We start from the raw sequence: 24303 nt of genomic DNA, 5'->3' as shown, positions 1-24303 counted from the left end.
TGGTTTGATGATCGTAATTTGTGATGGTAGGCTGCAACACATCTGTTGCATCAGATGAATACGATGCCAAAGTCTGTTCAGAAACAGGTGGCCGCTGCTCTTGCCCACATCCGTTGTCTCATGGACCAGCACGTGATCTTCCTAGAGAACAAGGGTCCTCACCCTCGAACTCTGCGTCAGTCATTCATTTGATATGTCGTATGCGATTTCCACAAGTCATTTCATTAGAGATGTTTAATCAAATGTGCTAAACGTTTTGTCTATGTCAATGAAAGGGCTCAATTTTCTAATCAAGATGCTCTGTTCATCGGTGGAAGATCAGCAAGTCACCGGTGCTCGTGCACTGACTGCATTGGCTAACAGAGCAACGTATCTTATTCCCGATGAATCAGCTGCCTCATCTTCAACTTCCAAGGTAGCTTGATCACTGTTAGAGCTGCTGCAAAGTTGCAGGTTGTCCAGAAAACAAAATATTAAGGATTGTTACCTTTGAATTTTCGAACTGAAAGTTAATACTAAGATCTAGATGGCTGCAGGATGTTTCGTGTCACTCTATTTTGCCAGAGTAATGGATATGTAAAAAAATTGATTTATCGACAAAAATGCATCATGTCGTTTTGTCTTTCAGGTCATTCTCGGGGAGCAATATGTGAACAATCCTGTGATGTCTGATGTTACCTTTTTGATCGAAGGTGTAATTTCACAATCTCTTACTGCATTCACTTGAAACTAATTGTTTATCGCGAGAAAGAGCAGAATATCATTCCTTCTCCATATAATATTTCTGTTTCTGTCATGCAGGCAAAAGATTATACGCTCACCGAATGTGCTCACTCTCCTCAGATGCATTTCGTGCTATGTTCGACAGGAATTATCGAGTAATTTCAACCTAATATTGACTAGTTGTCAACCTACACTAAAAGAAACAGAAAAGAGTAATTAGTGTTCACCTAATTCGAGTTCTATCGCAGGAAACACATGCTCAGGACATAAAGATTCCAAACATTAAATGGGATGTCTTCGAGCTGATGATGAGAATTATCAGAAATCATGCAGCATATGTTATTATTTCTACAAGTTAAATCTGCTTTGCTCTTTCCATATTAATCGACTTTTCCTTCTTGTCATTGATAGGTTCCTTTATGCGGGATCGGTGGATATCACAATCACCATGGCATATGATGTCCTGGTAGCCGCCGATCAATATCTCCTCAAGGAACTCAAGGAGAAGTGCGAGCAGGTCTTTGCACAGGTGAGTAAAATTTACTATCCATCCAAAACTCATTTTCTTTTTTATCGTGTTTCTACCCGAATTGAATTAGGGAAGGAGACGGGGAATTTGATGTATTCTTCATGTTTTTCGCTGCAGAATCTGTCAACTGAAAATGCCTTGTCTACATACCACATGGCCGAAGCCCTGAATGCAAACTTCTCTACCCGAACCTATTTCTTGTTATGGTTCAGCTTTCTCGTCATCTCCCGTGCTGATCAGTTTTCCTTTTTGATGCGCAATTGATTCTTTCAGGTCCTCTGAATTGGTCCAACGCATAACACCCATTATTCAGGTTTACTTTGCCAAAGCACTAGTCCCGCCCAACCACCCGTCTCCTGGCAATGTAGTCCTAAGAAAGGTGCTTAAGTGCAGTCTTAGGATCAATCATCGCTTATGCTTGAGCCAATGGCTGGGGCCATCTTCTCATGCTGTGAAGCAAAAGGAAGCATTTGTGCTCTGCTCTTTCGGGAGATTCGGTCTTCCATCCTTGAGTAAATAATAGGTCTATTCAGTAACCGGGACAGAATGATTAGCCCCGTTTAGATTTCGTTGCCTGTGCTGTTTTTGACGTTCTGGTCTCTATTAGATTCCTAGGGGCAGAATTGTATATGTAAGCATGCAGAATTGTATATGCAAGCATCACGGGCTCGAGGTGCCACTGTAGAAAAGCAACTCCAGATACCCAGGCCGGCCAAGTTCAACTTGGCTTCGGATTTTTCGGGCTGAGCCTGCGCATACGAGCGTGAGTTCCAGGCATAAAAGAGAGAACTTTTAGCAGAACCTTTCTGCAGCCAAGTGGAACCGCAGAAAAATGAACATCTCCCTGAATATGATTTTCCAAAATGAAATACACCCGCTTTCAATTTTTCTAGGCTAGGTGCTCTAACAAGCATCGAAGGTTATTCAAATAACATGCTATGTATAACAATCGATGGTTGTGACTTATCCATAAAAAAGACACATCATAGGTAATTTTTAAAAAAAAAAAAAACTGATATCCGTGACGACTTGAATATCTGATAATCAAATGCGAAATCAGTTTTGTGCCAGCAGTTACCCAAAATGGAAAACATTGAGAACCAACAAACTGATACCGGTCCCCATATTATCATCCATTTCTATAAGTTAATACAAATTCCTCGGGCATCTTCATCCTTGGCTCGATCAATAAAAAAATCGTAGCCCCCGATGGTTGTTTTGTACTTTCACATCCCTAACTAACTTCCCTAGTTCTCTCGACTTCCTAATCTCCAGATGATGTCGAACAGAGCACATTCTAATCGCTGCTAAATACAATTTCATCTATATTTTGCTCCAATGAACAGAAGTCACAGGAGAGATTGCCCCAGCAATTGAGGAAACATTTCCCCCCGGAGCTGAAGACCATAACACAAATCAGTAGGTCGAAGGGCATCGAATCTATGTATGTAATGCAGAGGCAGACAAATTGATCAGAAATATGGAAAGGGAAGATGGTAATCGGTTCTATCCGTTCCCTCTCCCACCGGAACTCTGCCCCTTAGAATCTGATGAAGTCGTTTGAGAATTATAGCTTGATCTCTTCTTCTTGTGGGTCTTCCACGTCAAGATCTGCCTGTTCCAGCCCATCACCTCCGTACTGTTGGAGTCGGGTTTCTCGATTTGTTCCAACTTCAATCTCTTAGGGGTTGGACCATAGGCATCTTCTTTACCCGTGTCTTCACTACCAATCGAGACATTCTTATGACCAACTCCACCCACCTCATTGCTCGCAGAAAGGACCGGATCTTTCCTCTTCCCCTTAACTGAGAACTTCAGTATCGCTCCTTTAACTTCACTTCTTGGTTCTGATATTGCACCATTGCTAACTGTTTCGCTGCCTTTCTTGCCTGCAACCTTAGACTCCTCTTCTCCATTTTCATTCCCAGATTCTGATACCACATTTATGCTGCTTCCCAATTCATTATTCTCAGAGAGAGGGGCATCCCTTCTCTTTCCTTTCACCTTAAGCTTTGAGATGTCTTCCCCATTTTCTACTGCTTTCATCCACTGTAGATCACTCAGTGTATCAGCATAAACAACCTCTTTTCTTTTTCTTTTTCCAGTGATTCCACTGATATCGAAACCTTTGGACTTGGCTTCCTTTGAATCTGGTGCGGCATAAGCCCATTCAGGCACTTCATGATCTTCCATAAGGCGGGCAATGTAGTTCTCCTTCTGCCTTCTCTCTTCATCCATCTTCTCGAAGAGCCAAAACTCTTGATCTGATCGGGCAGCAAGGCGATTGATTTCTCTTTCACTCGGGACATCAGTTCCCAGTGATCTCGTGCCCTTTCGCATTATCTCTTCTAACATCTCTCTTCTGTCCCGAGCTGCAAAAGACAGATTGGACATAAGAAAATGAGAAGACACGCAAAGATAAATCGATACATGCATAAAAGAAAGCACTAAAAGTAAGCACAAAGCAGAAAACAAACCTGTGGAAGTAGTATTAAAGAGTCCTGCTTGAATGACCTTGGCATCAATACCCATTTTCTGCTTTGCCCGCTCCAGTATTACCTCTTCAATTGACCCAATGCTAACCAACACAAAAACTTTGACTTCCTTCTTCTGCCCAATCCGGTGGGCCCGATCCTCTGCCTGCTGATCCATTTGAGGATTCCAATCACTATCGAAAATTATTACTGTGTCCGCTGTCTGCAAATTCAAACCTAGCCCGCCAGCACGAGTGCTCAGAAGAAACATGAAGTAAGGTGAATCGGGGGCATTGAACTGACTCAGCATGCGGCCTCTTTCCTCGGTTTTCGTTGAACCATCAAGTCTGAGATACTTGAAATCATGAAGTTGAAGATAAACTTCAAGAATGTCAATGAGACGGGTCATCTGGGAGAATAGAAGGACCCTGTGCCCAGCCCTGCGTAGCTTGGGGAGCAAGCGATCGAGCAGCTCAAACTTTCCTGACGCTCTTACAATCTCATCCTTGCGCCACATGTTGTACTCTCCCACAAAGAGGTAAGGATGGTTACAGCACTTCCTGAGTTGCATGGACAAGTTCTGCAGGCTCTTTGATTTTCCAGATCCTGCAATTATATCGATTTAGCCAAAAAGAAACTTCCAGAAGGAACTTATCTACAAAAACTTAGGGCTTTTCTGTGCAAGGAAAAATATAACTGAAACCAGTTTTGTGATTTAAAATTATTCAAAATGCTTAATAAAGCCTTCACATAAGGAGGCATCGGTTGCAGAGAAGTCCGACAAGTCATACATGACATATACAAGATCCAAAATGGCACCATATCATTTAAAATGACCAAAGAGCAATAGAAAAAAACCTACATAACATTCGCAGACATTTAAATCTCATCCATGGTCAAATATTTTCATGAATAGTTATGACAATAGCGATCGAATTGCACGTCTGGTGATTAAATTACATTATGCAACCTTCCCTTAACTATATTTATGATGACTTCTGGTAACACAGGAAAACTAAAACAAAAAGGGAACGTGTCTGTAAGAGCAGTATCTGCATACCATTATCAAGCCCGACTCTGCCCACATCTGTAACTTGTTGGTAATATACTTTCTGCCATGCTGACATGTCACATTTCAGTATTACTTGAGATTTTCCAGGAAGGTACTTCTCCACTTCATCTTTCTTTCTTCTCAAAATAAATGGTCTTATAACCTGAAAAGGACACAGTAAAATTTAGAAACTAAAAGACCGAATAGGAACCAGGAAGTTGATAGTGACACATCCTTCACCTACATGGTGCAAACGATTAATAATCAGCAGTTGTTCTTCAGCGGTAAGAGATACATCGCCCCTGTCTGCAAAGGGTGCATTAAACCACTCCTCGAAATTCTGAACTGAATTGAAAATATTTGGAAGAAGAAAATTGAGGAGTGACCATAACTCCTGCAGGGTATTCTGAATTGGGGTGCCCGTTAAAAGAAGTCTCCTTTGACAGTTATAGCTGCATCAATGAAGTCAGTACTATCAGATATAGCAATCAGATCAGTCAGATTAGCATGAAATTTAGTTCTGCAGTACTGTAAAAATTAATATAAGTATCCTTCAAATTCTCATCCCTTTACAATTAAAATGGAAAGCCATGGGTATCATATAGCACATAAGAACCTATGAAGTAGCAAGGAAGCAACACTACCAGGGTACAGTTATTCACAGAAGCATCATACCCGGCGTTAAGAGTCTGCACAAGAGAGCACGTACTGTTCTTTAGCCGATGCCCTTCATCGATAATCATATAATGCCACTGAATTTTCTTCAAGAATGTTTTGTCTTTCATGATAAGATTGTAATGAGTGATCAGAACATTGAATCCATTCACAGATAGCCGCTCCCTCAATACCTTCCTCTCATCTAGACGTCCATCATAAAGTACTGCTCCAATACTGAACACACGAGAAAATCATAAGCATGTCTAGTCAGTGGATGGTGTGTGGGGGCGTCTCCGTGATAGACAAGAGAGTGAGGAAGAGAGATTGCAAACCTAGGAGCCCAAGTCGTGAATTCATTCATCCAATTTGGCAGCACGGCCTTTGGAGCTATTATCAGATGAGGTCCAGTCACACCCTTATTTTCCAAGAGATAAGCGACCAGTGAAATGGTTTGTATTGTTTTCCCCAACCCCATCTCATCAGCTAGAATTCCATTTAGGTTGTTATTGAACAAAGAGACCATCCATTGAAGACCTTCTAATTGGTAAGTTCTTAACTCTCCACCTTGAAGAGTGGAGGGTTGCTCTGTTACCTGTAAATTCACAGCCAGCGAGACGACCAGCACTACTCAGCAAACAAGCAGATAAAAGCACGAACATGTGAACCCTGACATATAATTTCAGAAAAGACAAAGAAAAGAAATGCAAAAGCAAGTATTGCAGAGATTAAGGTACTCGCCTTCTCTTGAATTGCATGAATAGCAGAGTTGTACTGCCTTTGACCTTCCAACAGATCACTTGAGTCATCATTGCGATCTGAATCAGTAATATCTGCATCTTCTTCAGGCAAATATTCCCCAGGGGTTCCACTACTTGAGGCATCTAATTCTGTTTCTGAATCTTTCAGAGGCTCAATGGCATCAGAATATCCAGCATCCTTTTGACGTTGAACAGCAGCTCCTAAGTTAACGAGGAGCTTGTTTGTTTCTTCAAGAAGCATAGTTAATCTCTCATTCTTGCTCTCTTTCACCATTCGCATGTATGCTTCCTGATCATCAGCTTTAAGGGCTTGGAACCTCAACTTCTCAGCCCGTGTGGCTCGTTGCCTTTGCCTTGCATGCCATGCCTACAAAACATATGGATGTGTAAGAATATTCTGCCACAAGCTAGCCTTTGTTTCTGCGAAGCTTGTCAACTTCGTTATGTTTGGATTGTCAGATGACAAGAGGGTTCCATATATCTTGTCTAGTTGGAGGACGGATGCAATGAAATAGAAAGAAATACCTGGACCCCATCATTTCTCTGCTTTTGGCGTTTCAGAGTAGCTTGATTTTGCAGATGAAATTCACGGACGGCATTCAGAATTTCTGCAAAGAATTTCCGTTTCCTGGTTTCTATGAGATTCTTTTCCTCCTCCTCTAGCCTTGAAAGCCTCTGAAAATTCAGTGTTACCACATCAGTATTCTGTATAATTCCTGCGGCAAAATCTCTACCCATGCTATCGAATGTTTACTTACTCAACAACTGAGAACCTTTACTCTGTAACCAAGATATATTCTCTGTAGGTTATGATAGTGGTGACTACAATGAAATAAAATGCCAAAAGAACCAAACACAAACTAGCTACTACAGTTGTGAAAATGATAGTCCAGACTCCCAATCCTCTACTATGTTGAAAGACACGTTAATCTCATTACATATTAGTTAAGCATCTCCATATAAACTTTTCTTAGTCTTCCTTGGGACGACAAAAAGCAAAGAAGTCATAGAAGGGGAAAAGGAAACTAATAAGTGACCTCAGCATCTCGTTTCTTCCTGAAGTGATCATCAGCTTCTGTAGCAAAAGCATCTCCAATCCCATATTGGGCCCGATGCAATCGCATCATTCCCCAGTCAAACAACTGCTTATCGGGATAAGCACAGTTCACCCGAAGCCAGTACTCAGCACTTACACGAGTTCGCACCTTTTTTTGCAATTCTGCAAGCTGCCAAAAAGAAATCATCACAAATGTTCAGGAATCAGAACTTCTGCGATCCTAGATAATCAGGAGTTACAATGTGAAATTCATGCAAGGAGATAAAGCTTCTCAAAAGAAAGTTAAACGGACAGCTTTACCTTCAGTCCATAAAGTTCAAGTAGGCACTTGGTCTGTAGGTCCTCCCCTCTACTTGAAGGCAATCCTGGTACATCACAAAAGAGTTGAGACTAGCGCAGAAATAATCAACTAGAGCCATAGCAGAGCCAACACTGATGACAATATCTGACAAGATGCATGCATGTTTTTGAAGTAGGATGCAGCACAAGTTCCTTGCTTGAACATTCAAATATTAGTACCAGCCCCATCTCAAATGATGATATGACGTTATTGTTAGTTTGATAAGTAAGAGCCCCAAAAAGAAACCAGCATCGCAAAATCTCATGCACAAGAACTTTAAAGTAATTGACATCATGGTACGGGAAAGAGTCCAATGAAGACTACTGACCTTCAAGTTCACTTATACGATGCTGAACTTGGCTCTGCAGACGCTTTTCCCTAGATTCTGCTAAGTTATGACCAGATTTGCAGTTTGGCCACTCTCTTGTGAGTGCATCCTCGAATTCCGCCAGCAAATCTAGTCCAGGTTTCCTATGCTCAACCTACATCAAAACCATAGTGACTCAGAAAATCAAACATGTCAAAATGAATGCAAGTTGTGAGAGCTAGCACGTCAAGTTCCCCACAAAGTTTGATGCCTAAGATAGGCCATACCGTGTTTATTCAATGAACAAAAGGGTCAAACTGTCGCTTACACACAGCAACTATCACACTTCCAAGACCCAGCAGTAAACAAATGAGACACAAGAATAAGATGAATAAAATCAAAACCCTAAAAATTTATAAGGCTTGCGAATCAGAAATTAAAACTCATGAAAGGGCACTCAAAAAACCAAATAAAGATCCAAACGTTATGGCAACCACCACGACCCCGGAACAAAATCAGCATAACAGCAAAAGCAACACTGAGAATCAACACAAGTTACCTTTGAAAGTTGGTAACAAAGTTTGACTTAACTATACTTTTCCCTTAATTCAAGAGCACAATCATTACTTTTTTTTTATCTTTTCCTTCAAATTCACTCTCATAATTTTTCTTTATCTATTATTATAATTAATTTCTCAATACTAAATTCTCTAAAATATACACCACTTTTCCTCATTTTACTGGATCCAACAACGTAATCATTACTTTTTCATCTTCTTTTTCGAATTCTCTCACATACCTTTTCCAATTACACTTGTCTGCTTCTCCTCAAATCAAACTAACTCAAATCGAATTAAATTAAATAACTTCATTATCAAAAGCTTGATACTGAGTCACCCAAACAACGAAAATGACCCACTCACAAACTAAAGAATCAAACTCGGCACCTGAGAATCTAATGAAAAATCAAAAGATTGAAAGGGATTAATGCAACTCCTGAGGCAGTTAACCTAGAAAGCCGAACTTTACAGCAGAAAGCAAACCAAAGCCTCAACAAATCAATCCCAATCTCCCGCCCACAACAAAAGAAAATAAAAAAAGCATTGCAAAGAACTCGCCCCTGAGTGACTCACCAAACCCTTGTCGACCAGGGGGCGCTCCTCAGATCCGCCGCCGCCGCCCTCAACACCGGTGGAACCGCCGATAGCAGCAGCAGCATCGCTATAGATGGCGGAGACGGCGTCGACCAGGTCGGGAGGGAGGGGAAGGTTCCTGGAGACGAGGCCGAGGGCATGGATCAGGGACTTCGCGTCCTCAGCCGTCCGGCGGTCATCGAGGGGAGGATGCTCGACAGGCTGCTGGGGGTGGTGACTCGGGTCGAACTGAGCCACCATGGCCGCGCGCGAAATCGTATCAACCGTTGGGGGGGGCTTTTTAACTGTTATTTAAAAAGGGATTTAAGCCCCGATGAAATTTAAAGAAATTTCAGTCCGAAAAATTAAAAATTTTCGGGCCTTCGGCAAAAACCCTCTCTCTCTCTCTCTCTCTCTCTCTCTCTCTCTACTCAGCCTCACAGCCTCTGCGTCAATCTCTCCCTGTTTGTGTTAAGATGGGGGAGATTATGGCATGAAATGACCCTTTTGTCCCTGTGTATCTTTCTTTGTGACGGAGACACCCTTCGCCGCCGCCCTACCTCTTCGGACTATAATATTATTTCCCCCTTTTCATTTTTATCGGAGTATAATATGTGCGTGTATATATATTGATCTAGAAGCATGTGGACTCGTTCGTGTGGCATTTTGTTTACTCGACATATTGACAGAATATTTTCATAGTTGGCTGAGTTAGCATACACGAATGGACGACATAAGGATTCAGATTTTAAGTGGGGAAGGTAACATTAGTTAGTTCAAGTGATTCAGCATTTATTATTCTTAAGTAAAATCTCATGTTCAAGTCATGTGAATGAAAAAAATTTATGAATCTTACTACTTAGTGAGCCGACCCGGCTCAAACTAGATTAGTTGTGACCCGTTGAACTTCTGAATAGTAAGATACATTCCGAAAAAAAATAGTAATAATAGTAATAATAATAATAACATATAGTAAACACAACAGCGGAACTAAGTTGGACGAATAAGCCAGACACTTGGATCTTCAGTCATGGATATTCTCGAGAAATAAAATAAAATATAATGAAAATAGATCAAATTTTAAGATGTATTATCAAATATATATATAGTTTTGGTCTTTTTAAAGTCGGATCAGTCACAGAATTCGAAGTTATGGAAAGAAAATGAATCAGTAATCGGATCACGCCCTCGCGATCCAACCTTTTCATGGAACTTTGGGTAAATTGCACCGGTGGTTCAAAATATTTTACAAATGTTTCATGATAGTCCAAAAAGTTTTTTTTGCTACATGATGATACAAAATGTTTCAAAGTTGTTTCATGATTGTACAAACCATCAACTCGAGCTTGACGCCGTCAAGCTGACGCTGACGTGGCTACTACGTGTCACCTCCTTGCTGACGTGGCCGAAAAATTTGAAATAATTCTAAAAATTTTAAAATTTTAAAACTTTTAAAAATAATTTTAAATTTTAAAAACTTTTAAAAATAATTTTCAACTTTTAATTTATAATTTAAATTTAAAATTTAAAATAATTTAAATATTAAATTTTAAATTTTTTAAATTTTAAATTTTTATAAAATTATTTTTTAATTTTTTCTAAATTTTTACTCTTTTTTTGTTTTTTTGTATTTTTTTATATTTTTAAAAAAAAATTAAAATTTAAATTTTTTTAAAAATAATTTTAAAATTTTCAAAATTTTATATATTTTTTAATTTTTTTTCAAAAATTTTACTCTTTTTTGTATTTTTAAAATTATTTTTTGTATTTTTTTGGACTTTTTAAAATTTTATTTTGTTTTAAATGACGTGGCGCACTATGATTGGTTCCACATAACAAAAGTGACATATAGGACGCGCCACGTCAGCAAAATGTTAACGGCGTCAGCTCGAGTTGACGGTTTGTACCATCATGAAACAACTTTGAAACATTTTCTACCATCATATAGCGAAAAAAAAATTTTGAACCATTATGAAACATTTGTAAAACATTTTGGACCACCGGTGCAATTTACCGTGGAACTTTTGATACCAATAGTTGGATTTTGAAGTTACACAATCCATACAATAAATTGCATTTTTATCACAGAACTTGGTCCGAAGAGGAGGCCAGGAAATTGGGCCGAAGGGAAGGAAATCATAGGCCCAACTCTCGGTCCAATGAACAATATGTTGCATGAGCCTATACCAGCATTTTTTCTTGGGCCTGTCTGACGGATTATATTGAAGAAAGTGCGGAACCAAAATCTATAAACGATGATACGTATCCCATGCGACGCGACGGACCTCTATTGTAACTCGAAAAATAATAAATTGTAAGATTAATGTCTGTGTAATGAGCCTGTCTTGCTGAGTAGGGAGGGTTTTAAGAGCCAAAAGCCCGGGCTTTCTTTCCGCTCTCAGCACCTGCCGCGATTTGGCAGCATGGATCACTTGCAAAGTCAAATGCAAGCAAATCGATACCCGAGTAGCAACATTTTCATAAAGAACTTTCTCGATCACGATCATTCTTTTCAGACAGTTTTCTTTTCCCCTCGAGCTCTATATAGGTTTACTGAGTTCATTGCTCCTCACTCGGACATACGCTAGCTAGAAGTTGCCATACCCCGGCTTAGTACACCTTCGATTACGATTTCTTGTCACTCGGGCTTTTTATCGGGAGTGTTCCCATTTGATTATCCAAAACGAGTTTAACATCGATGTTAAAGATTATTAATCAATTAAATGATGACATAATCGCATAACTTTGTGTTGCAAGTGGACGTTACGTAGACCATTCTTGTCTGATTCTAATTAATTTTTTACGACGGCTGAAAGCAGCATCATTAATTGTTAATTTAAAAAATAAATTATATAAAATAAAAATAGTAAGAACTAAAATGCGTGCAAGCACTCGAGAAAAAGGCATTCGGTGTGCGCATTCCTATTGCCTTGCTTACCTTGTCATCAACGTGATTCAGCCCCTTTTTCTCAGCATAAAGCCCGGACGATGATTCGTTTTCGGCATAAAGTCGTCAAATAATTTTTGAATGTGTCTAAAGTGCACGGAAAAAAGTCGGTCCGATACTTTTCAAAAGCAGTACTTTTCATTTTCAAGTTATTAATTATCCACTTTAAGAAGCGGATAGGAAAAAAAAATAAATTCCAGAGATTGTTTTAGAAACTCATCGAGTTTTTCAAGGGCAACTTGAACCATAACAATGAACTCCCAACTTATAATCAAATATGGGCGGATGTACACGCCGAAAAATTTAAATTTGTTGCACCAATTAGTCGAATTATCAGAATTTTTAAAGGGCTACTAGACATTTTTCTTGAAACGATGTTGCAAAATTGTTGAGCATTTTTATAATTTTGGGTTGTATGTATACCACCTGCAGTTCAAACAATGAATAAATAAAGGGGTGTTTGGGAGTCAACGCGAGCAGGCCGTGGGAGGATACTGCTGTTCTCCTCCTTCACCAAACAATATATTAATTACGTGATTTTCTTTTTCCAATTCTTCTTTTTTTGGCCAGAATTTTATTAAACATATATTTATCTTATTATGATAAGAGAAAGGAGTCTTGGTGCAAAGAAACAATACGTCAACTCAGAACTAAGAGCTCTTGAGTTTGATCATCATCGGTGAAATTTATGTGCTCTTTTATTTCAATTTATTTCCTATCGTTTGGACTCATCAGTCTCATTTATTTAAAAATATATATATTAATAATAACCCTTAAATAAGGTTTCATGATCAAATCTTGTGAGTGAAAATAGAAAAAATCACGGTCGAGAGTTTTACCCCGTCTTGAACTGAATTTATCAAGATCGATTGGATTTTTGGACATCAGAGTGCATACTGCAAGGAAAAAAAAAAAAAAGAAGCAATTGATGATACGTATAGAAACTACGTGCAATCACGGCCGCCAAGCAAATGGGGTGCCATTTGAGGAATGTGCATTCAATGTCTCGGCTGTAACTGTAAGCCGTAGGGATGCGACTACGCGCTTACACCAAGCAATTGAAGGGGCAAAGAGAAGGAATCAGATGGGCATGGATTGGTCGGTGCATTTTTTTTTAATAGAATATTGATAATATCTAGATGTTTTCTTATAATAATGGCATATAAATAATAATAAATGATATAAAAGTAATTTCCTTAAAACGCAAACAAAGGAAGGTTTTGGCTTTGAAACATGTTTTGAGTCGTTCGACATTCAACAAGTAATCCTTTCCCTTAATAATCTCAATCCCGCGGACGCGCTAACGCATGTACAAGGATTAGGATGAGAACTTATCCAAGTTTTGAGGCTCCTTCTAGGCAAAGTCAAGCTTTGTCATGATTACCACCAACACGGTGGTCTAATAGTTAAGCATCAAGCACTCAACTTGAACATCACGAGTTTGAACTTCACTGAAAACGTAAAATTCGTCACTATATGGGTGTATTATGAGATGGTGGTGGTCGACCCATAATACTTGATTCGATGGGCTTTTGACTTAATTCACTAGAGTGTTAGTGGGGCTGTGGTAATCAAGTTGGGCTGAAGTCTCATCGAGTTATGCCGAAAAGAACATTCTGTGGCATTTAGGTTTCCTTAATTGGGATAGTCATAGCGGGCTAATAATCCGACCTAATCCTTTTGCTTATAATAATAATAAAAAAAAAAACCTTTGCTATGATTAAGAAGGTTTTGAAACATTGTTTTTTTTTTTGGATAAATTTGAAACGGTGTCTTTAATGGATTAAATAGAGCATAATGCAAAAGAGAAACTCTTCCTTCAAAACTGACCATCTAGATATTATCAGTTTCAATTCGATTGTTATTTTCGTCAACTTTCATCGCTGCATATAATTCGGTGCAATCAAATCACTGTTCTTTATTTTATTTTTTTCCTTTTCTAGCGGAGATATCTTAGTTATTGCTTAGTGCACAAACTCAGCGTGATGTGAAAAGGAAAATCAAAAGATTGTATCCAGTTTTTTTTTTTTTTCATTTTAACCTCTGAATTGGTAATTTATTTTGTTTCTATATGATTTTATTTTTTGAGGATGTCAACTCTTCCCTTCACATATTAGTATAGATGTGGGTGACTTCAAAACCCACTTACTTGAGTCCAAAACAAGGGTTAAATAGGCTTTATCCCAGTACTTATAATATGAATTTGGATTTTTGTCTCCTCGCTTTCAAATTTTTACGGAGTCCCAACCTTATCGTAAACTAAACAAGGTGCTTCCTTAATAAAATTCCGACCAAAAAGAGGCACATGTCACTCACCTGACCATCAATAAAAGGGCAAAAATGTCGCACTCTAATTATCAAAATATTTGAAATAAGAAAAAATTATTAGGGCACCTAATTACTCCTCAATCTTTTCTTTTCCAAAGGACGACTCAGCGTAGAACAGGGCTTGACAACCCCAACTCCTCGGTAAAACTCTTCTAGCGTTAATTTTTTAAATTCATAATATTTAAATTCAATACTTTATGTAAAGAAGATAAGGATCGAATCATTTAAACCGACTCACATTATTTGCACCATGGTTTTATTTATTTTTTCGGTGAACTTTTACGATGGTTTTAATATGTGTGGCAGACCACCAATAACAATTTCAAATGATGTCAAAAGTTCCTCTGCCTCCCAATCCCAACCCCGCTCTCCCCCACACTACAAATTCCCCACCTTGCTCTCTCCCTCCCTCCCACACTCAACCCTTCTTCCCTCCATGCCCGTCAACCTCACGGCTTCCCCTGCAAAACCCAACAAGACTCCCTCAATTGCCCTCCATAATTGAGAGCTATGGGAACAATTGTGTTCCAAAGTACAACAAAGCCCTCTGTTGATCCCCAGTTCTTCATGGAGCCACAGCCGCTTACTCTGAGGCTCCGACTGGCTCCACCAGCACCACTCTGCCAACCCTTTGATCAGTCCCCCATGAAACCGACATCAGAATCTGCAGAGCTCAGCCAAAGAATCAAACCCCCAGAAACGGATGTTTGGGACTTCTTGGATGTTCCTCGGGAGCCCCTCTACACCGACAGCCCGATACCATCAAGACTCTCTTCGTGCCCTTCTTCTCCTTCATCCTCTTCTTGCAGCTTCTCGTCAGTGCTGAGTGCGAAAAGCTTGGAGCTTTGCACCGAAAAACTCGGGAACGAGACAGGCTGCACGGAGATCACGGAGGCCAATCTCTTCTCTCCTGTTCCTTCTCCAGAGGGTGCTGCCGATCGATGGGGGAACTCAATAAAACGCGTCACTGCAAACAAGAGAGCCGGCCCGAGGAGCTTCCCGCCTCCACTGACGACAATAAGGGGGAGGGAATCTGTTCAGCTCTTGCCCCACCGCGAAGACGGGCGGCTGGTAATCGAAGCCATCAAGGACCCTGTGGCTTACAGCAGACTCCAGGCCGAGAGAAGCCACGGCCGGCTTCGGCTCTGCTTTTTGAAGGAGCCGGCTCTGGCTTATGATCCCGAGCCTATCGACTGCCAAGAAATGGCCCAAGACGAACAGATTGAAGGAGAATATCTGTGCAGGGAAGAAGAAGAAGAAGAAGAAGAAGAAGAAGAAGTGCAGATAGAAGAACAAGAAGAACATGTTGATTGCTTGGGAAGGGACGTGGATCAGAAAACTGAAAAGTTTGGGGCTAAAATAGGGAGTGTGGAAATGTTTGCAAGGCCGGAGAGGAGGTGTACGGAAGGTGGTGAGGTTGAGGGCAAGAAGAGACTGTTGTATTGGGGGCCTTTCTTGGTTGCTGCATCTTGAATTTTGACCCATTTTTTGGCCAAAATTTTACAATTCCTCTTCGCCAACTTTTCAATGAGAAATCCTTCTGTGATTATATATTAAGTTCCATTTTTACGTGGATTTAGTCTCAACTTCAACTCAAAAACTCGAGCTATCAAATTGTGAGACTAAATCTCATATAAACCCTCTATTTTTCCCTTTCTTTGCCGGACTCGGACTTTTAACTACCTCGAGGTAGGCTTTTCTATTCCACATTCAGGCGAGGGGTTCAACTACCACGAGCCAGACTTCCACTTCCGACTCGAACTTCACCGGTGTAGTATGAGTCCCTACACACAGGCACGTGCTCGCCCCTAGGATTGTTATCATGAGCTCTAATGCCATGTTAAAATTCTAACGGGCTTATATTGGTTTGGGTTCAACTTCAATACAAAAGCTCAAACTATCAAGTTATGAGATTCAGTCCTATGTAAATCCTCTATTTTTCCTTTCTTTGCCCGGCTCGGATTTCTCCGTTCTCAATAGCATTTAACCAACAAAGAAATGAAACGATACATGACAATTGGAGAAGTGACATGTAGCTCAATAAAAGTTTCAAGATGCTTTGCAGGTAGTTGTCTTGGTCTTTTCATCACGGAACCTCGATAATACAACCAATCCTATGTATATAACTAACCAAAGAATAAAGTGATATAGTATCCATCAATAAAAAATATAGCGTAGTTCAATAAGAGTTTCAGAATGACCTGCAAGACATTATTTTGACCGTTTCCTCATGTCGAACCAACAAAAATATGTGCATCACAATCATTTCGTAATTCAAGTTTTCCTTCAAAACAATTCATGGATTATGGTAGGGAGTCTTATCAATATAATTCATGATTGCTAAGCGCTTATTAGATGTCGTTGTTCGGTTGATCTTTCCCATGATGGAGACCTGTTATTTGCTGCGTCATCAACAAAAAGGTTCAATCTTTGCCATAGAAAGTCGCCAATCATTCCTTGCCAAGGGGGACCCACACACCCATATCCAATTTAACCAATATCCTTTCCCCTTTTGGACCATTCAAATTTTCAGAATTAGGGCCATTCTTCATGCCTGAGTTGTGGCTTTCTTTCTTCCCAGTGGTGATGGATGGACCTAATGGTGGTGGGCTAGGCATTAATTAGGTTGCCAAATTCTTTTATCCAAAAACCCAAACAGACCAATGGAAACTTTAGACAAGTTGGAGCTTCCGATTCAACAGGTAGCACTGCTTCCATCTTGTAAATCAAAGAGTACGAATCAATACTGTCAAGGTCCGACTGGAGATCCGATACCTTCACGGGGGCAATGGCAACTTCTCCGGCCAATCCCAATATGTGTCTATCATCTTTCGTAGGATATTACTAATGGTTTTATTCACTTCTCCATTAGTCTCCACAATATTGTGATTCATATTACGTTCCTTTCCGTCCCCATACAAAACCAGACAAACGGTTGGATAAAACATGGAGACAATCAGATCTTCGCCGAGAAAGTTACGATATGCCTGACAAAGGCTGGGACAGGATGATGGATCCAAATGAGCAACCAGTAGATTTCATTGCCATTAATAGTGTTTGTTTTTGAAGTATAATCCAAACAAAGTAAGTGGCTGTCTCTCTGCATATATCACTGTTTATGGACACAAAGGAGAAGTGAATGCTAGTTGCATCCTGGTCATCTGACCATCGCAGGATAATCGCAGACATGCCTTGTCCCACACCACAGAAAGCATGCCTACAAATTCAGACAGTAACTCCTGAAATTTCTGCATGTGATTAACGAGCGAGACTCAGCCACAGGAGCAGAAGCCGCATCAGATGATCCTTACCGTGCATATTGGAATCCAATGAAGGGAAAGCTGTATAGAGTAATCTTTTCACTTCATGACACCGATTACATAATCCAGAGCACGAGCTCTCGCGCTATATATGTATCTGTTCTTTCTCCAGGACCCCGAAAACAAGCAACACCTTAAGGAAAGGCGAAGATACAAATTTTAAAAGGAGTAAAACATTGTACACTTCATAGCTTTGCTATTGCAGATTCATGCAAGTAGTGCAATGAAGCCACCATCTATTATTCGACTCGACTTTCTCTTTCCCTGACAAATATAGACCCTCATATATAGTACATGGCAAGGCAATCGCCTGAATATTGGTGGAAAAGAGATTCAGTGTCCTGGTAAAGCGAACCGAGGGCGGTCCTTCTGCCTATTCAAAATCCGATCTTTTGGTGACGATATCTTTCCTCCCATCCCTACCTGGCGCAGCATTTCTGCAAATGATCACTTGGAATCATTACAAGTCTTGTATATGGCAAGCAGTTCACCCAGAGTTCTTGATGATGAATAGCTTAAAGCATGTTTGCAGTGAATATGTTCCACTCAACTGTTCATAGTTTACTTTAGATGGTGATGATTCATTAAGATGAACGAATTGGAACTAGTATTTCAGCCTGACCATCACATTAACTACTGTAAATGAAACTCCTAAAGTTTGATTTCAGAAAACTGAAGAATTTAGCTAAATATATTTATAGCATGCTTTGGCAAAAATAAGAAGAGACGGTATAGAACTCACCAAGTTCTTGATAAAGCTCTTCTTTCCATTTCCTTTGTCTCTCAGAGAAACTACAGTAATAAAAGGAGCCAATTGTACTCAAGCAGCAAAATGCATAAATTTTTTAACAGAACCCATGTAAATAAAAATCTAAAGACAAACCTAGGAGATGGAGGTTTCTGCTTAGAGTCACGTAGAACCTGAGCTTCCCCTGAAGCTTGAGTTACTGCAGCTCCGGCAGTGGATAACCGCTTCTCTTGACTTGCAGGGCTGCCGCTATTGATGCCAATCACGGCAGAGAATCTTCTGCTAGGAATGCGATTTGGAGACCTGCTCTTAGGGGGCAGATTTGGAAAATGTGTGCCATTTTCTGCGTAATCTGTTCCCACAGCAGCAGCAGGTGCTGTTGTATTTATTGTGTTGTAGAATTCGTACAGGGGTGTTTGTAGCCTCTTCAAATCTAAAGCCTGAAGATTAAATTGAGGGTCAAGTAGGCATTGAAGAGGATCTAAGAATGATCTTATGTCAATCTGCTTTTCTTTAATTGAGAATAATATAGTAAAGCATTAAGCAACAAGAAACTACCATGAGAAGCAGAAGTACCTTTTCATCCAAGAAGGCTCTAATCTTTGACTCCGTTACTTCTTCATCATCCTCTGTGGTCGATCGTGCACATTGAAAGGAGAACCCACTCTCCCCCTTATCCAAAAGATCAGGTCCATCATCAACAATGACCTTGTCTGCGGTGGTAATTTTCATTGTGTTTCTTTCCATCTCTGAACTTTCTTCAAACTTGCATTGCCACCCATCAGTTGGTTCACTCATAGGATTGAAGCTCTAAATCAAAACAACATGCGGTCAGGTGGTCAACAGTTAATATATCAACCCCAGGATGAAACAAGATATGCCCGTACCTTATTTAGATCAGAGATAGATTTAAACTTGTCTGAGGCACTAATTGCAAAATCATCTTTATCATCTATCTGACACATATCATCATCCTCGCCTGCTCCCCAGGGCGATTTCACTCCCAAGTGACTCTCAGGGTATATAGTTGAGCACCTAGTGCTTCCTATTTCACAAACATCCTTCAAACCACCAGAGGATGACCTTCCAATCAACGAATTCCTACTGTAGCATCAATAAATTTTCAATTGTCAAGGTTGGAGGAAAATATCTGCTTCGGAATTATTTAAAGAAACTGGATCTCCGGAACATGCAGGAACTGAAGAAGAATGCACTTACAAGCTCTTAAGACCAACCCCAGATGCTGCTGCTGGATTTCCAGGTTCCTAAATTCACCAATTACATTGATAAGTATATTTAGTCCAACTAATATAGGGGCAAACAAGAAAATCAAGACAATTCGTCTGATCATTACTGAGGTTCGAAGTACCGTTTGAGCTTCCAATAACTCTGCAGTGACAAACAGATGCTGCAAAATATAAAGCAGATTGAGTACCACAATAAATATGTGCTCGTTTATAATGGAATGCATTGCAGTGAAGAGGACAAGCACCTGAAGCATCTCAGCCGCAGTGGGCCGTAGGTGTGGTTCCCTGCAAGATTTAAACAACTCTTCTAAATGAAAGAGTAGAAGCCAGAAACAATCAATAGCAAGTACTTCAAGTACCAGAATTTCATTGCAATAAACAACTATATTGTGCACCAAAATAAATATTCTTTTTTGGCCCCGAACTACGCAGTGAATTTTCTACAACATATACAAGGTGCAAAAGGAAGACAGCAGAAAAGACATATTAAGATAAGAAGGAAAAAAAGGAATGGGTCTGACTGTACTTATGTAAACACTTCAACAAAAAATCCTTTGCCTCGGCAGAGAGGTGCTCTGGAATTGGTGGATGAGATTTAGTTGTCCCAATATGGAAGAGAGCAGCAACCTGAAACAAATGCCTCTTTCTCAAGCTACAGACTTGCTAATGAAATATTGGTTGGTTATATAAGTTTAGGAAGCTGCAAGTCTATACCTCCTGATACTGTTGGCTCCATGGAGGCTTTCCTGTAGCCATTTCAATCACCGTGCATCCAACGCTCCATATATCAGCAGAACTGAGAAATTTTGTTGTCACAAAAGAGCCAAATATGTAGACATATAAAGATTGCCCTTTGAGGAATAATTATAACCATGCCTCAGAGAATCATATTCCAATTTTTCCATCAATAATATCAAAAATTAACGAGTATGGCAAGTGCATGACGTTTGATACACGACCTTTTCTTCAAGCTTTAAAAACTATTTATATTTGAAACACGTGAGATTGCAATGAATTATGGGGCAGGTAACAGTAAGTGGACAGATTAGTGCCCCAACAATCACATTCCCATTATTCTGCTAACAGAAGATGCACACTTCACGGCTGGTGCAGCTGTTTTTTATATCATTGATCTAAATTTTAGCCTGTCTATTATTAGTTGTTAGAATCACTAAGTATCTCTATCGAGATGCCTTCAGATGAAACAAACCAGTGTGATAATATTGATCCCCTAAGCAAGGCGCTTTTCGTTTCTACAAGGAAATTTTTCTCTAACAGCATAGAGTAAAAGGCCTTACAAACTATGTCCCGTCTGGAGTATAACTTCAGGAGCCATCCAGTAAGGTGTTCCCTTCATTGACTTTGCACAATTTATTGTAGCCTGCATTAGATATATGGACAAACAGGATCATCCCATTAAAAACTGACAAAAGTTGAGAGGATGGTAAGACAGAAAAAATGAAGCATCAGTACCAGCTCAACAACTTTCTTTGATGCCCCAAAGTCTGCAAGTTTAATGCATCCCTTGTTGTCGACAAGTATATTTGCTCCCTAGAAAAGCAATTCCACATCAGATCACTTGCAAGAAAAACTATTCTGCTTCGACAGAAAATGTCAAAAGTTCAGTACCTTGATGTCCCTGTGCATAATTCCATTCTTGTGAAGGTAATCAAGACCCAATAAAAGCTGTTTGGTATACATTCTTATAACCTACATGGACGTTCGAAACTAAATCAATTCCCCAAATACCCAAAGAGATGACAATACGGGAGTTTAAAGACACATTCCATCCAAGAGAGAGAGAGAGAGAAAAGAAAAAGGGCACATACAGATTCCGGAAATGATCCAAATTTCCCCAGAAGGGATGATATGGATCCACCGGGGACAAATTCCAAAAGTATATTCAGAGAGTCTTCCTCTCTTGCAGTTCCCAGATATCTCTGATAAACAAATGAAAAGAATTTAGTATGAAAAATATAGTAACTGAATTTAACATCAGTCCCAGATCAACTGAAGAGTAATACTCACAACAATATTTGGATGGGAGAGATTTTTAAGAAGTTTCACTTCCTCTTCGAGCTCCCTAATTTGAGTCTGTAAACATAGAAGTGACAAAATAATCAAATATGACGATAAAACATAGTATAATCAAGTAAAAGAACAAATTTCTACTTGTGCGTGGACTAGTACAACTAAAAAAGGAAATTTCATGTATGCAACTACGGATTCATCTAAACACTGCAGGTGGGAAAATCACATGGATCCTTTGAACTTTTACCACCACAAGACCTCGAATTTCAGGAATTGACTGGGAGAAGATGAACTCATAGCCTATAGGGCTGAAACCCATCCTCTTACCTGTGTCTTCTCCTTGGAAGCACTATTTGCTGCTATGAGAACCTGCAACAGGAGAAAGAGAGAAGATCACTAGTGAATTCATTAATTCAACTTCAGCTATGCCAATCAATTGAAAAAGTCACCGACCTGCTTAACGGCTAGCAGTTCCCCTGAATCGAGGTTCATGCCCATATAGACCCGCCCAAACGCACCGGACCCAATCAGCTCACCCTTTCTCCACCGGATCGGAGGCGCATCTTCAGCTGGAGGCAGAGCCGTGACCGGCGGTTTAGACAAGAGTCCGATTCGCGATTTTCGTATGCTGGTGCCAATTTTCTCTACCAAACCTCCGAATCTCCCATTTTCACCACCGGCGCCCAAATTCCGGAATTCCAGGGACTGGCGAACCGATCCGAGGAACTCCTGCATCAGCTCGAACTGGGAGATTCCGAGTGCTAGGTTTTGGACGATCTCTGGTGCTGAAAGTTCACTGAAGTTTAGGGTTGGGTGAAGAGCATCGTCGAGTGAGACTCTGAGCGAAGAGAGTTAGAGAGAGAGAGAGAGAGAGAGAAGAAATTTGAAAGGAGGGAAACGGTAACGAGCAGCTATTTTCAAAAATAAAGAAATAAGGAAATTACGAAATAAATGTTGTTAATTGCAACATACCCCCTACACTTTTGGGTATTTATCCTTTCAGTGCCCGCCGCTCTGACCAATAGTGTTTCTTCCATTAATACTTTGTTTGGTTTCACAATGTGATTTTAAAATCACACTTTAACTTAATTCTACTTACAATAAAATAAAATAACTCATATAAAGTCAAAGAGTGGGCCCCATACATAATTATTTATATAACTCTTTTTCAAAATCAAAATCTGATTTTAAAATGTTACTTACAAACCAAAGGCAGCATAATTTTCTTCTTCTTTTTTTTTCCTTAAGAACCTTTTAAGGACCGAAAGAAAGTCTTTGCCAACTAGAAAATTCAAGATTGAGAATAGGAAACCCATTAAAAACCAAATTGACTTTAGCTAATATATATATATAACTCATTCAAATCGCGCGAAATTTAATAAGTATAAGCATCGATTATAAAATAAATATACATATTCCACCAAGAAAAAAAGTGAATATTCAGACTGCAGTTTCGAGCCAATAGACCACTCGACTGATATGAAGTTCTAATGCAATAATACATCATGTGGTCCTTTTTTCTTGCTTGGTTGTCGTTATGGCTACATAATACTTCCCCATTACGTTTTTGATATATTTTAGGGGGAAAAGGCCTATATTCTAGTCTCACCTTCAATGAGAATTCTGTTCATTCTGGCCCATTTGGTAGGGTTGTAGACCAATAAGCCCATTCATTATTTATTATGGGCTTAGCCTCGGCCCAACATTTATATCTTTCTTATCCTATGCCATTCAAGCGAAAATCTCATATGGTAACCGCTTTTATTTTTTCTACAGTTTAATCTTATTGTAAAACTCCACTCCTACTTAGGGTGTGTTTGTTTTAATTTAATTAAATAAGCACTTAAAATTTAGTTATAAGAAAAAATAAATGTAAGAAAGATCTAAACTACTTAATCATTAAACTAAAAATCACTTAGTGAAATAAATAAAAAATTTTAACTTAATAAAATAAGTCATTCTTCACTTGTTGATACTTTTTATCTCTTTCAAAATTTTTCTCATCCTTATTTGTTCCTCTCTTCTTCCTATATATTTCTTCCTTTAACTAATTAAGTGCTTAATATTTCGGCTCATTAAAGAATAAAAGTTTCATGATTGTGAATTTTTTTCATTCACAATACTTATTGAATCTGAAACTTTTATTGTAAAAATAAATATGTTGGGTGAATGAATCGTATTCTTCCTGGAAATAGTAAAAGATAGAATGTGTAAGTCATGTTAGGCTAGGTTGGACTGTGAGAGCACTTTGTTTGACCAAACCACAAGAACTCCCTTTCACTTATAGAACCGCAAAAGATAGTCGTCTAAGTAAAAGTTTTTCACGATAAATTGAGAATATTTTCGTGATTCAAAGAGAAAAATTTTGAAAAAGAAAAATGCTCATGTCATTTCTACTTAATCTGTCCAGGGAAAGAACCACAAAGCTCATCGTCAAATGATTATGTCATGAGAAAACCCTATTTGCTATTCGAAAACCAAGGAGTTACACTAATCGACGATGAATAAGCATTCTAGTTTGGTAATCTCGTGATCTTTTCTCCGTCCAACTAAGATAAGGAACAGTCCAAGTGAAGTGCTATAAACGTGGAAGAAAGAATCGGACTGCGACCTTTCGAGGAAAAAGAACACAAAATATCAAACCAAAAATGGG

At 39.4% G+C, this 24303-nt stretch overlaps 4 protein-coding genes across 7 annotated transcripts; 2 read left to right on the top strand and 2 right to left on the bottom strand.

Moving 5' to 3' along the window:
- Positions 1 to 261: 261 nt before the first annotated feature.
- On the top strand, positions 262 to 1964 carry LOC116197577 (ARM REPEAT PROTEIN INTERACTING WITH ABF2-like). Its single transcript, XM_031527754.1, has 5 exons — positions 262 to 415; positions 629 to 692; positions 802 to 878; positions 1135 to 1252; positions 1370 to 1964. Exons 1-4 carry the CDS (start codon positions 263 to 265, stop codon positions 1180 to 1182), a joined length of 342 nt encoding a protein of 113 aa, XP_031383614.1. The 5' UTR covers position 262; the 3' UTR covers positions 1183 to 1252; positions 1370 to 1964.
- Positions 1965 to 2270: 306 nt separating this feature from the next.
- On the bottom strand, positions 2271 to 9469 carry LOC116196049 (probable ATP-dependent DNA helicase CHR12). The gene is made up of 12 exons (XM_031525567.1): positions 9030 to 9469; positions 7918 to 8071; positions 7550 to 7614; positions 7230 to 7418; positions 6718 to 6867; positions 6173 to 6559; positions 5767 to 6026; positions 5453 to 5668; positions 5022 to 5229; positions 4787 to 4940; positions 3730 to 4332; positions 2271 to 3624 (listed from the first exon to the last, which is right to left on the bottom strand). Exons 1-12 carry the CDS (start codon positions 9288 to 9290, stop codon positions 2759 to 2761), a joined length of 3513 nt encoding a protein of 1170 aa, XP_031381427.1. The 5' UTR covers positions 9291 to 9469; the 3' UTR covers positions 2271 to 2758.
- Positions 9470 to 14635: 5166 nt separating this feature from the next.
- LOC116194455 (protein FANTASTIC FOUR 3-like) lies at positions 14636 to 15873 on the top strand. Its single transcript, XM_031523262.1, has one exon. It carries the CDS (start codon positions 14815 to 14817, stop codon positions 15775 to 15777), a length of 963 nt encoding a protein of 320 aa, XP_031379122.1. The 5' UTR covers positions 14636 to 14814; the 3' UTR covers positions 15778 to 15873.
- A 1750-nt stretch (positions 15874 to 17623) lies between these two features.
- Positions 17624 to 22564, bottom strand: LOC116193824 (mitogen-activated protein kinase kinase kinase NPK1). 4 transcript variants are annotated; one of them, XM_031522577.1, is made up of 17 exons: positions 22104 to 22564; positions 21978 to 22019; positions 21648 to 21713; positions 21449 to 21559; positions 21249 to 21329; positions 21093 to 21170; positions 20918 to 21000; positions 20334 to 20415; positions 20146 to 20246; positions 19865 to 19904; positions 19727 to 19780; positions 19591 to 19637; positions 19260 to 19473; positions 18949 to 19182; positions 18508 to 18812; positions 18367 to 18416; positions 17624 to 18061 (listed from the first exon to the last, which is right to left on the bottom strand). In XM_031522577.1, the coding sequence occupies exons 1-17, from the start codon at positions 22383 to 22385 to the stop codon at positions 17958 to 17960; spliced, it is 1974 nt and encodes a 657-aa protein (XP_031378437.1). In that variant the 5' UTR covers positions 22386 to 22564; the 3' UTR covers positions 17624 to 17957. The 4 variants fall into 4 exon arrangements, with proteins under 4 accessions (XP_031378437.1, XP_031378438.1, XP_031378439.1 ...); XM_031522578.1 differs by having other exon boundaries at positions 19260 to 19476; positions 19742 to 19780; XM_031522579.1 differs by having other exon boundaries at positions 19742 to 19780.
- Positions 22565 to 24303: the final 1739 nt, after the last annotated feature.

Source organism: Punica granatum, chromosome 2 (assembly GCF_007655135.1).
Source record: "Punica granatum isolate Tunisia-2019 chromosome 2, ASM765513v2, whole genome shotgun sequence".
NCBI classification, from domain to species: Eukaryota; Viridiplantae; Streptophyta; class Magnoliopsida; order Myrtales; family Lythraceae; genus Punica; species Punica granatum.
Note: the sequence above shows the minus strand (reverse complement) of the source record. Positions and strands in the feature narration are given on the sequence as shown.

Coding starts and splice junctions, on each gene's coding strand:
- LOC116194455 (XM_031523262.1), top strand. CDS start 14,815: ATGGGAACAATTGTGTTCCAAAGTACAACAAAGCCCTCTGTTGATCCC.
- LOC116196049 (XM_031525567.1), bottom strand. CDS start 9,290: ATGGTGGCTCAGTTCGACCCGAGTCACCACCCCCAGCAGCCTGTCGAG. Junction 7,615..7,917: donor TCGTATAAGTGAACTTGAAG/GTCAGTAGTCTT, acceptor GTGATGTACCAG/GATTGCCTTCAAGTAGAGGG. Junction 6,868..7,229: donor GGAAGAAACGAGATGCTGAG/GTCACTTATTAG, acceptor CTGAATTTTCAG/AGGCTTTCAAGGCTAGAGGA.
- LOC116197577 (XM_031527754.1), top strand. CDS start 263: ATGTCAATGAAAGGGCTCAATTTTCTAATCAAGATGCTCTGTTCATCG. Junction 416..628: donor CCTCATCTTCAACTTCCAAG/GTAGCTTGATCA, acceptor TTTGTCTTTCAG/GTCATTCTCGGGGAGCAATA. Junction 693..801: donor TGTTACCTTTTTGATCGAAG/GTGTAATTTCAC, acceptor TCTGTCATGCAG/GCAAAAGATTATACGCTCAC.
- LOC116193824 (XM_031522576.1), bottom strand. CDS start 22,385: ATGCAGGAGTTCCTCGGATCGGTTCGCCAGTCCCTGGAATTCCGGAAT. Junction 20,416..20,917: donor CTCCAGACGGGACATAGTTT/GTAAGGCCTTTT, acceptor AAAATTTCTCAG/TTCTGCTGATATATGGAGCG. Junction 19,905..20,145: donor TTGTTGAAGTGTTTACATAA/GTACAGTCAGAC, acceptor TAAATCTTGCAG/GGAACCACACCTACGGCCCA.